The 12,718-nt window shown below is 39.5% G+C and overlaps 1 protein-coding gene and 1 pseudogene across 1 annotated transcript in view; one reads left to right on the plus strand and one right to left on the minus strand.

Annotated features, from left to right (window-relative positions):
- The first annotated feature begins 1,325 nt into the window (after positions 1–1,325).
- LOC118771596 lies at positions 1,326–1,456 on the plus strand (annotated as a pseudogene).
- Positions 1,457–9,053: 7,597 nt separating this feature from the next.
- The window catches only part of pth1r (parathyroid hormone 1 receptor), a 135,064-nt gene continuing 131,399 nt past the window's right edge, over positions 9,054–12,718 (minus strand). Inside the window, exons 12-14 of the mRNA XM_036519555.1 lie at positions 12,203–12,344; positions 11,799–11,840; positions 9,054–9,679 (exon numbers count right to left, since the gene is read on the minus strand). Of these exons, the coding sequence (XP_036375448.1) occupies positions 9,317–9,679; positions 11,799–11,840; positions 12,203–12,344 (547 nt within the window). The 3' untranslated portion in view covers positions 9,054–9,316. The remainder of the gene's footprint in view (positions 9,680–11,798; positions 11,841–12,202; positions 12,345–12,718) is intronic.

The following is a 12,718-nucleotide window of genomic DNA, read 5'->3' on the forward strand; positions in this document are numbered from 1 at the left end:
ATCAATATTAATTCTGCTATCATTTCACAATGTTGATTGATATGAAATCAGGAATGCAAAGGTGTAAAGATCTTTTTTTTTTTATTAGAGACAAATGGGTTGAAATGGAAATAAACACAAAACTCTTTAGGACTGTGCTATTGATTAGTATGACATTTTAAATAAATGGAATATTGATACTGATTTGAAGCATTACATTTTTTCCTTTTACCTCTGCATTGAAAATGGAAACACTCACATCACACATTTACAAGTTTATTTAATGTTTTAGGTGACAATCGACTGAATATATGTGAAAAATGTTTTGTCCTTGCCTCACCTACACCTTCACGTTTTGAAATATAGACCCTCATCAGCTCTCATATCGCCATTGCTCTTTGAGAGGGCTGTGAACAAAAATATAATTTTATCCATCTTAGGTTGTTTTTTTCTTTTCAGTTTTCAGCTGAACTCAGGTGACTTGATCCACATGACCTTGTGTGGCTTTTAAACTGCATTTTCACGCCATGGAGATCTGTACTTAGACTTTCAAACGGAAGCCTTTCATTAGTTTGAGCGAACACGTGCGCAATTATCTTCTTCCCACGATTCCAGGAAAAAACCCCGCTGTTTCAAAACCCGGGTTTTTTTTTTTTAATTCAGGGCGGCTCCATCAAAGCGACCGCAAGCTCTGATGCGCGAGCACCGGCATCTGGCCAATCGGCGTCCCTCCTGCCGGAGCCCCGGCGAAAACAGGTGAGAAGCGTGACAACGTTTATCTTCAATGGCTTTGCCTTAGCATGGCCCCTGGTGTCCATCTCTCCCAACTCCCCCAAAGCAATATATTTGCAACACGCTCCCACCGGCTGAAGTGCAGTAACCTTTCCGCCAACCCTTGTCAGATTCTTCTGTCTCGCATTACGTCCCTCTGAAGTCAGTCGTTCATTTTGAGGACGATCTTTGATTTGTTCACTAAAGATCAATTTGCTGCTTGGAGGGACCATTGATGAAACGGCCCATCACATCCTATATTTAGTGTTGGCCCAGTATATACTGTAGATATGATGCATGCTGGGTTTGCGTAGTGTCTGCCATCCTTTGGCATTAGTGATGCCCTACTGCTCATTTTGCACCCTGGCACTTTTCATTGTGTCTTGGAATTCATAAATAAAAGTGGATGACCTCCTACGCAAATTTCCAAAACTCTCATTTCAGCCAGCAAATTGCTGGTTTCCAGTGTACATACACTGAAGAAGTTCAGGACGAATAATTATGTATATTATGTAATTATATAGAGAAAGCTAGAGATGTGTTTTTTTTTTTTTGCAGATCTGAATCTGTGCTTTATCGCTTCTCTGCCTTTTGGCTAAGATCAAGTGTAGTGCAATCTGTGCAATCTGTGCTTTGTTCATGTGCTTATGAAACTGACGAAGATGTATTGTTTTCTTCCACTTTTATAATACTTACCTGGCTGCACATGGCTCCATTGAAGTATCAATCACTTTTTGGCAAGGCAGTCATTATCAGGAAATCACACTGAGCCACAGAGGACTTGGTGGATGAAATGCTTTGGATTTATTCTGGCTATGAGCATGCTTCTGCACCCCTGCAGGGGGCCCAGAAAACAACTCACATTAACAAAGTTAATTGGTCCAATTATCTGCAGCTTCCCTGCACCCTGACAATGGAAAAGCAAACCGTTTTACCAACAGAGGCTCAAGGAAATGGATCGCAGCGGGGACTATTTCAAAACTTTAGCAACTTCCCATTAATGGATGTCTGTGATGTAGTCAGGGATATGCAAATCAGACAAATCATAGGTTGCTATTAATAGAATCTCATTAGCATCCATTTGAAAGCATAATCCACATTCATTGATGGCTCCCTCAATTCACAGTCTGAATGAATGAATGGATCTCGAAATGGATACACACCCATTCATTCTATTACTCAGAGATGACTTGTCGGATTTCACATACAAATACAAAAATACACAGTTCCCTTTGAATTCTGAAGTTAAAAGGTATGAAGGCGTGAGTTTATACCTCATACTGTTAAAGCATACTTACCAAAACGCTCTCTGATTTGAATCCAGTCAGCGTGAAGCACAGTGGATGCGGCATCTTCATGCAGAGGTAAAAACAGGTAAATTTTGTGTCTTGTTGCCAATTCCTTTCTTACATCTCTTATTTGGATTATTGACACAGGTGATAAGATCAATGCATTTAACAAAGACTTCAGGAGCCGCAGGAGAAGTTATCCATGTAAACATGTTACTTCCCTTTGTGCTGGGCACTGGACAGAGGTGGAAAAACCACCTTTTTTGCACTAGAGCACTCACTTATTCATTCAAATTGTAGGTGCATGAATTCACACCCTATATGAATGCACTCTTGATCTTATGGATGATTTCAACTGCCAGGTATATGGAGTACAGGTTTTTGGGGCATACTTCATGCCTTTACAGCACTGAGTGTAGGTCCTTTTTTGGGATGGCTTACAGAAATAATCACAACACTGAGGTCTGAGCCCTTACAAAGATTTACTTCTGCGAATGACCACAACTGGGAGTACTATGATCTAATGTACCTCAGCATGCCTCTGATGTATTGAATAATGGACATGTATAATTTCAGAAATGTATTTATTCATATATTTGATTGTGTGGGGGTAGCAGTGTAGCATAGAGGTTAAGGAGCAGGACTTGTAACCAAACGGTTTCTGGTTCAATTCCCCACTTGGGAACTGCTGCTGTGCCCTTGGGCAAGGTACTTAACTCACAGTTGCCTCAGTAAATATCCAGCTGTATAAAAACAACTGTAACTGATGTAAGTCTCTCCGGATACGAGCATCTGCTAAAAGCCAGTCCTGGGGCATTCAAGTGTTAAATAAACAAATATTACATTACATTACTGGCAAAGAACTGCTAGCTATTTTGCTGTGCACACATGCCATGTTACTAAAATATCAGCTCATTTGGACTTTGCATATATTGTATGTAACAAGGCTTTTATGTGACATGGAGTTAAAAGCATCGCTGAAATGACACAAATTGTTAGAATACAACAAATTTGCCACAGGACTGCTGCAAATTTGTGAAAACTCTACTAGGACAGGCTGTCACAATACTAAAATGACTGTTTGACTAGCATGCTGCAGAAAACGGAAAAATATGAACCTGATCCACCGTTACCAGGGGAGAAAACAGTGCATTGACAGGCTTAGAAAAACTTTGACCATATATCCTTTATGTATGGATACAACTTCATACAGGCAAGCAAAGTGAATTTTTCAACTCTGTAGCCAACACCAAAGCATCCTCTTTTCCCTCTGGCAGTTGATGGCTCTTGATGTCTCTTGCATGAATGCGTACAATATGGAAATTCTAGGTAGGTTGTATATTTAGGTATGCATAGTTTATTACTGGAACAAAAGGTGTTTATCCTTGAGTCATGTAACGTATCAGAGTCTAAGCCGCATAAGCTTTTGGCTTTAAAACTAAATTGCTTGAAAGAGGATGAGTAGCATGAGGAGATCCTATTTACACTGCTTGACAACCGCTGTCTTTAAATCCTTGCTTCAATGTTGATGGAAAAATACCTTTTGGCAAAAGTCCTTCCTTTCGCGGAGTGTAAATGGTGTAAATGTACTTGGTTTCCAGATTATTTAAATGTTTGATGAGGTCCTATTATGCGTAAAACTTTGCAATATTGCTGCCGTTTAGGACACATCTGTACTGTGGCTTTAGGGCTAACAAAGGTTTCAAAGGTTATTTAGTCTTTAACAAAAAGCTGTGATTGCTAAGAATGATAGCTGATAGGTTAAACATGTGGTCAAAGGTTAAGAGGGATTCAGACTCGGATAATTGGATTTATGAAAACTGGATATCAGACATTTATGAAATAATTATTCTGAGGGTTACTGGAGGAGTATTTAATTAACCATTAGTAGATGAATTCACACGGAATATTTGAGCATGATATCAGCTTAGCTACACAGTACCTATATTTCTCTCTCTTAAACCCCCTCTTGTTGTGTGCTTAGCTTCCACTTGTGTGTGTTTTGTGATTAGTCATTTGGCTTCTGTGGAACATAATACACAAGTGCACAAGGATCCACAGCACTGGAACCATTTCTTTGCCCTGTGTACAAAATGGTTTTCATTTATCACTGAAATGTAGGTTTTGCTGAAATTCTTCTAAAAGCAAATAATTGGCATACAGCATGGATTGTGCAACTGAGATAGTCTTACTGTGCATGGACCAGAGATTTTTCACTGTTGTGGCAGCTCTTCGCCACTGTGAAATCAGGGAGGCAATCTCTAGGCAAAACACCTCAAGGGGGCACCAAATTGAAGAGATTTTGATTTAAAACATAATAATGACAACTGGTTTGCTGGCTGAGTGATTCACATGCTTATTATACACTTAAGCTGTTAAATTGCAATAATAGCTTATATTATTGTTTTGCATGAAACTGCAGGGCTCCCAGTTACAGGGCCATATCCATTACCACTCTGCAACATTTCCAGCTCACAAATTCTATATGTTCACACCAGCAAGTGTACCAAATAAGTTAATTGTGCATTTCTGGGGGAGAGGAGAGACCCTGGTTTTTCAGGGTAAAAGGTGGGTTTGATTTGATAAAATGCCGTTGGTGCACCTAATGCCAGTTTTCCTAGTGACAACTCCCCACTTTTGATTAGATTTATTGTTTAACATTCTATTATTTGACAATATGATGCATAACTTGTGATTGTGTTAATTTTCAAGTAATGGAACCCTCTGACTGAGTAGGATATCATGCAATCGTATGCCATATAATTTTATGACTCCAGCAGTCATAAGCAACATGATTAAGATTTCTGCAAACAAACAATATTCAGTAATTGTTCATAATTGTAAAAAATTATCCTGGAAAATTCTTTTGTCCAAATACAAAAGGCAATCACATTGTTTTGAGGCCTGTGTTGTTGTTTTTTTTTTTTCTATTTTAGAGGATGAAAGGAATTACAGATGCCTGTGCTACTGTGAAATAATACACACAGCAAGTGCAAAATTAGAATGTTAATGTTTTCAAGAACATATTTACCTGGAAGCACAGATACAACTATTTGTATTTTCAGCACAGCACAAAACCAATTATTGAGAGAGGGCTAACACTGGAAGGTATATAAAGTCACTGATTGGAGAGCTCACCTTAAATCAGGATGATTGTTGGGCTGGTGCTGGGATTGGGCTCAGGCTTGTTACAATCTGAGATATTTTTAACCTGACATTCGTCTACATTCTCCTATGCTGTCTCTGTCTCCCTCTCTTTACTGTTATACATTGGAAAATGCCGAAAACTTAATATCTGTTTCATATTCAGGACAATCAGATGAGTGTTCTATTACATTGCAGTGTGGGAATAGTGTAGTCCATATTAAAAACAGTCTTGCATATGTTTTAGTGATAATAAGGTTAAGTTGTTCAATAAGTTGTCAGAAGGGATCTGTTAATTAGTTCCTGAAATTTCTTGAGGACAATGGCAAATGATGAACATGCAGTAAGCTGCAAGAGTTCAGCTGTTATGAATGTGAGATGAATGGAGATTTGAAATGGTGCATAAGTTAATATTTGCACAGTATCAGTGTAAATCTTGTTCTTTTAGAGAAACCAGATGTTTGGTTTGATTATTATTTTCAAACAATCTATACAATGTAATATGATGTTGACCTCTTTTCTCCCCTCAGTCGCTCAATCAGAAACCTGTTTTTGTTAAAATCCAATCTCTATTATTGATCTGTCTGAATTACCTTGTTGAATGTAAAATCGAATCTTTACGGTGTGGTAGGCAAGCTTACCTTCAGATTCACAAAAGCAATGTATTGATGAACAATTTGAAAGCCTTGGACCCTTTGCAACCTGTGTATTTCTGAAGAATGCCAGTTTTCACTATTTATTGTCAGGTGATCATTCAAGTCAAAGCATGTTCTTTATTTGTGTCATGGTGAAGGAGCAGTTATTTAAACTTTTTCTGTTTAAGGATGGTTCCTCTACATTCATTGATCTTTGATTCCTTATGGAGAAATCCACACTGTGTAACAGTTACATACTAACATTAGTGCTTACCAGATGGAAGTAGAAGGAATAGAGCTTGTTGTAAATGAAACCAAAAAAATATTATGTCCTTCTCTGCAGCAGTCCTGGAGTTGGTGGTGTTGAGGGAGAAATTAAATGCAATAAAGCCAAGTAACAGATTTATTATTTTTAATGAGAATGCAAGTGGAACAGTACTGAGATGTTTTTGAGGTGTCCAGGGGCTTTCAGCAAATCCCAGCTGTAGGATGAAGGAACACTGTCATCTCAATGGAACCGGTACCTGCAGTGGCGACGGCAGAGCGAAACTTTCTGAAGCCCCAGAGTGGGAGGAGCTTCATCACAGTATGAATACGTACTGCAGAACCAGTGTAAAGCATCTGGAGCTTATGAGGCAGTGCACAGTAGCTACACTGAAGAAACCTCACGCTCCCAGCATACCCCTCCCATGCTTGGCTATGGGTCTTTACCTCCACATTCCTGCTGCTCCCATCACGGCACTGTGGGAGGGTCCTCAACAAAGGAGACAACAACAACACCAGCTCAGTAGAAGTCTGCATGTTATTTTACTGACTGAATACATACACAATCAGTATACATGATACAATCAATAGCAATGATCATGGGAGGTTAAAGTGCTTAAATATACTCATGGTGAAAATATTAAACATTTTAACATTGTTTTAACAGAATCTCCTATTGTTCTTGTCAAATTGCCAATAGTTTCCATCTAAGAAATTTAAGAAATAGGTAGCCAGTACAGGGAAAGCCCTATACATTATAAATGTGTTTGGACCAGATTATATTTGTATATATACTTTTTAATAATATACATTTTTTAAAAATTATGAACACAAGCAGTGTCACTGAGAAGGCATTAAGGATACTTGCAACACTGGAAATTTAATTCAAGAGTACAATATAAACAATCTTTAAATACATATTGGGACACTTCCATTAAAATTACAGAGATTAATATTTCCACATGGTTATTAAGCTCTTTAAAGTTTGATGATTTCTTTCTGAAATAATAACAAATAAACCATAGATCCATTGTAGCTACACCTGTAAATGCAAATGTCTCCTCATATGTCTAACATTCTTTGAAATCTGTTTTTCTTCATGTAAATGTCAAAGTATCCAAAATTTATTTTAAAATGAAGTTTCTTTTTTATATACAACATAATTGTTAAGACATAATTAAGTTAACTTATTGTGTATAATATCACCCAAGCACCCTAGCCCCTTACAAATTATATTTTGTGATTGTGTTAAAAAGTAAACAAAATGTTTAAAATATACATTTGTTTTTTTCTATAATTTTGTTTCCAGTCTCAGTAATCGTACACCACCAAAATGTTCCTCCATAAATTGATGTTCTTCAGATCACAACTAGATGGTTTTGTCTGTAAACATTGTGACTTCTATTCAATGGTAAGTATTTAACATATATACATCATAAGCAGCATAATACTGGACCATACTAATCTGTGCGCCATTCCCCCTATTCAGATACCTTGTTGTTGATGGCCTGTCCTGGGAAACTTCTTATAGGCCTTGATGTTTAAAAAGCACACGCTCCAGTTTTTTGCACCCTGAGTTTTTGTTTGGGTGCTTTGGCTAGCTACCTGACAAAGCAGAATTTTGGATCATTTACATTTGTTTTTAGCTGATTTTTTTTTAAATTGGCCTTTAAATGTCATAGACGTCCTTCATACCCCTAGGTATTACCACAAACGTACATTGAACATTAGTGCAACGTAAATCCAATACTGACCACAAGCTTCAAATACTGTATGCTCACTTATGTTCTAATGGTGATACAACACAAACAAATGGAATGCACATTGTTGATGTAATAATCTGAACCCAGCTTTTAAAATCAGAGGTTTTCTTCAATCTCAAACCCTCTTTGGCCAAGATCTTTAATTAATGTCTTAAGTCATCACAAGATCATTGATTAGTGTCTCATGTCATCACTATCAGGCAGTGAACTTGTGAATTTACCATATGTGATTCTTGTTATCCCTGCTGCATCTGAATACAAAAAACAAAAACAAAAAATACAACTCCCCTTGAAACAACCCTGAAACAATCGTTCTATACAATAAGTGTGTCAAAGTGTGACAACACTTTCTGTGGGAAATGGTCCCACCCCATTAGTGACACTGGCCCACAGCCTTTGAAACAAGACTTGAGGCCGACTTCAATGGCAAGAGACTCAAGCTTCATTGCAGGTACTCCATCCCTTTTAAAATTCCTTAAGGAAAAGTCCCGTGGCTATCAGTAGGCCGAGATGGACACATGGATGCAGCAGACAAAACCGCTGTTCAAGTTCTGAGCCCATGTCTGAAGCAAGCAAGTCATGTCCACTGTGCTGCTTTTCTGCCAAAAGTTGACTACGAATATCTTGCAATGTCCCATGAAGACAGACTAACCACAGTGCCACTCAGTTGTCTATCCAATGATAACACATATGCCTCCTGTTGGACTGTCCCAAAACTGTGTTACTTTGGTCCCAACAGAGACAGTCCACAGTTGATCCAGCTATGCTCTAGAGAAAACCTACCTAGAGTTAACGAACTTAAACCAACTCACAATTTCAAAGACATGCAATCAGTGGTGCTTTGTGTGCTTGTTATAATGGGTTTTTGATTGGTTTAGGCCTGAGATGTACAGTAACAATAGGTGGCTAGAGATGGCCATCTAGCTCTGCCTCACTCTAGCACAGAAGCCATTAACGTGTGATGGATTTCACAGAAAATACCTGTACCATGGGCTACATGTGTGAAACCATGTCTCCACTCAAATGATGTGTTAAAAATCAAACAAACACCGATATACAGGTATTGTAGAATCCAAGCCTTTGCAACACATTTAAGTTAGTGGAAAAGGCAAACAGGTGTGTGATAGTGACTGTCACAGATTTCTCACTGACGATATGCATTTTCAGTCTATTTTTAACCTGACAATTCCTCACATTGCTGGTGGAAGTAGACCTGTAGGAACCTGGTCCAGATGTGACTGAGAGACTGTCTGTATGTGATCGCCTGTTATAATCAAAGAGGTTCCCTTTAGCAGAGTGCTTACTGCCTCTCTGATCTGCGATATCCTGATTCAAAATCACAGGATTGAAAATGACCACTTTGTCCCATGCATCCTCACATGACAATCCTGAGAGGAAAAAAAAAATTTCTCCTTCATCTTATTTTCAGCAGTTCAACAGTCAGTGACGTTCCTTGTCGTGGCACAAGAAGTCACATGACCGTCTCCCTCTCCTCCTCCACCAATGGTGCTGGTTTGTCCTCCTCAGAGGGTCCGGCCCCATTCGGGGGGTCCTCCTCCGGGACGTGCACCTCCTGTCCTGAGGAAGGGATGGAGTTCTCCGACACAGAGCCATTTTTGACGTAACCTGGGAGGTTACGGTGCCCGTTTATGGAAACGGGGCCCAGTCGGGTTGTGAGATGGAGGGCCAAGGGACCCCTCGCTGTCACATTGGTCACGCTGGTGTGCGACACCATGGGTCCATAGCTGTACGTGTTACTGCCGCTCCTGGCTTTTCTCTTAAAGTCCAAAGCCAGCGTCCTCCTGCTCCACGATTTTTTAATTTCTGCCTGCACCTGAAAACGAAAAAGGACAAACAATCAGACGCAGAATATGATAAAACCGATGGGATGGTTTTCCTTTCATAAATAAAGTTTGAAACAAACTTTTATTTTTGTTGTGCAATTATGTCTGGAATTTGTGGATAGCCCCTATTTTCTGTGTGATGCACATTTAATACTAATACATAGATTTTTTTGCTCCTCATAGCAACATTTGTATGCACGTGCAATGCAACCAAACGGCTTAGACAGAGTTTGAGAAAGTCTGTGGAAACAAAAATGTATTTTATGACACAACACACTCATATGTTTAGACAAAAATAAACATCTCTTGTGATGCAAACAGTCCAATAGCGGTTAGGTGGATGATTCAATGTTCAGAGATAAAATAAACTCTGAACTTTCATATACTCTCTAGTCATGTCCTAAAGGCTTCCCACGTCTTTCTCAGCTACACTGGTGGCTTGTATACCATGGTACACCATATCAATCATGGTACATGGTACATCATATCATGGTACCATGGTACATAATATCAACATAATAATGACATCACCATGCAATGTTAAATATAATGAAGAATATATTATCACAGCCACATCATATCATAAAACAAACAATTACATAATGCACAAAATGTGCATTGCAACATTCCTGTGGAGAGAACTAGGGCAGAAAACATCATTTCAAAAATGCATATTGTTTTTGTGTGTGTGCCAAGCTTGTGCATTAAAAAAAATATATCGAGATGTGCTTGTCCTGACATGCTGTCAGCTAAAGTAAGTGGACATTATTTTCATGATTCAGATGAGGGCTCTGGTGATTATTTTAACTGATAATTAAAATGTTATTCTGTAAAATCCTCTGGCTGGGCTCCAGTCCATCCAAACCACTGCCTATCGGATTCATCCTCAGCTTCACCTGAGTTATAGGACAACATTTAATACCAAAGTAATGAATCTCTGCTAACATTTAGTACCAGACTAATGAATCTCTGCTCATCCCTTTCAGGAATCTCAAAGTGCTTAATGGTGTGTGTGTTTGTTTGTGATGGTGAGGCAAGGAGTGGGGTAACCTTGGACAGCAGTGTAGCACAGCGGGTAGGGCCCAAAGGTTGCTGGTTTGATTCCCTGCTGGGGCACTGTTGCTGTATGATTGGGAAAGGTACTAAACCCACAATTGCCTCAGCAAATATCCAGCTGATAAATGGATAACATGTATAAAAAAAAAAAATACTATGTATGTTCCTCTGGATAACAGTGCCCCCTAAATAACAATAATGTAATGTAATGCAACAAAGGAACACCCCTAATCTTTGTGATGACTGCCACGAGGCCTTAAATGACCACAATAAATTGGTACCTTGCCTTAACATCTCATCATACACGCTGTACCACCCACAACACAGTGTCTCCATCACAGCACTGGGGCGTAAGTCTACTGCATGGAACTGCCCTATACTGGCAAACTAATACCAGAAGCAACCTGGTTTTCCAAGGGGCTCTCCTAAGTGCTAATCAATCCAGTCTAATCATCTTTGTATCACAGACAGTTTGAGCCAATCAGTGTGTATCAAGCCTAACCACACAGCACAAATATAATGAACCCTAGTTACATTTTGGTGCTGTGATGAATCATATAATTTAAACAGCCCCTGTTTCCTATGTAATTTTCAATATTATACAGCCTGAAGCAGTCTGGTATTAAACGCTGTATGCTGCTCATCTTAAATACTGCCACATACATGGATTGCAGCCAGTGCGATACGTGATGAGCGATGCTATTCGAATCGATTTGCACTTCTCATTTTCTCAAGGGGTTCACCTTCAGTTTCCAAGCATTCATTTTTCAGTGGATGCAAGACGGCAATCATCGTCATTGTCACTCCGCAATTTCAGACCCGTACTCTTTCACCCCGCGGTGACTATTATCTGGTCTTTTAATGCCTTAATGCTATCCATCCTTTTCTCGGCTGATGAAAAAATCATACAGGCTGCAAACGTTGCCTGCTATAGCGTCCTATGAAGAGGTGAGGGAAATTCAATGTGTGGGGAGAGATGGGTGCAGTATCTACTCGAGGGAGGAAGTAGCGTTTATGTGTTTTACATATTTGGGAGGGGGGAGCAGTACTTACCTCACCATTGCAGAAGCAATAAATTATCGCCACAAAGAATCCCTACAAAAGAGAAACACAGGATTGTGCATATGCCCACAGGGTCACTTTACAGTGTTAAAGACAACAACACATGAAATAACAGCCCTCAGCTGTCTGGGCAGATGTACTATTCACGGAGCCATTTATAATAAAAGCAAAACACTGAAGTCTTGTGCATTCTAATATGATGTCGACTGTACATCACAGCATTGGACATCCATATGATGGCTGTTTTCTGTGGTGGGGAGCGAGCAAATCCCCCAGGTGGGATACTAGTCTGTTGCAGGACCATAAAATCAAAGAGGAGATGGGTGCTGTTTTTAACGCCTCGTCTGGGAACTGAATCTGCAACCTTCCAGGAGATCACAGACACCGCCATGTACCTGGAATGAGTTGAAGAGCATCTCGTAGTGCATCTGTATCTGCCACGGGACCCCTGAGACCTCTGTGTAGGGCATGGCCATGAAGACGATGTAATGAACACCAAACAGGGGCATGAGGACCAGCGTGGACTTCAACAGCTTCCTGCAGAGGGGGGGAGATGGCAGAGGAACATTCCAGTTACCCTCGCTGCCCCCCCCTCGATGATTGCTCCTCCCATACAAAGGCCACATGAAGATGACAGACTTTAATTACGCTTTCCACTAATGTGTCTTGAAACAATGCCTCCATAGTGTAGTCTTCATGACACAACTTGTTTGGAGAAGGTTTGAACTTTTTTTTTTGTTTGTTTCAATGTCATCTACAGCTTATCAGCCTCCGGCAAATTATGCACTCAGATATCGCTATGACATTCAGCTTAAGATTTCACTTTATTATCTTCACGTATGGAAGTTCACACCTCATTAGCGACAACAGCAAAATTCACAAGACAATATAATTTAGTGCTGCAATTTAGT

This window comes from Megalops cyprinoides, chromosome 24 (assembly GCF_013368585.1).
Source record: "Megalops cyprinoides isolate fMegCyp1 chromosome 24, fMegCyp1.pri, whole genome shotgun sequence".
Taxonomy (NCBI): domain Eukaryota; kingdom Metazoa; phylum Chordata; class Actinopteri; order Elopiformes; family Megalopidae; genus Megalops; species Megalops cyprinoides.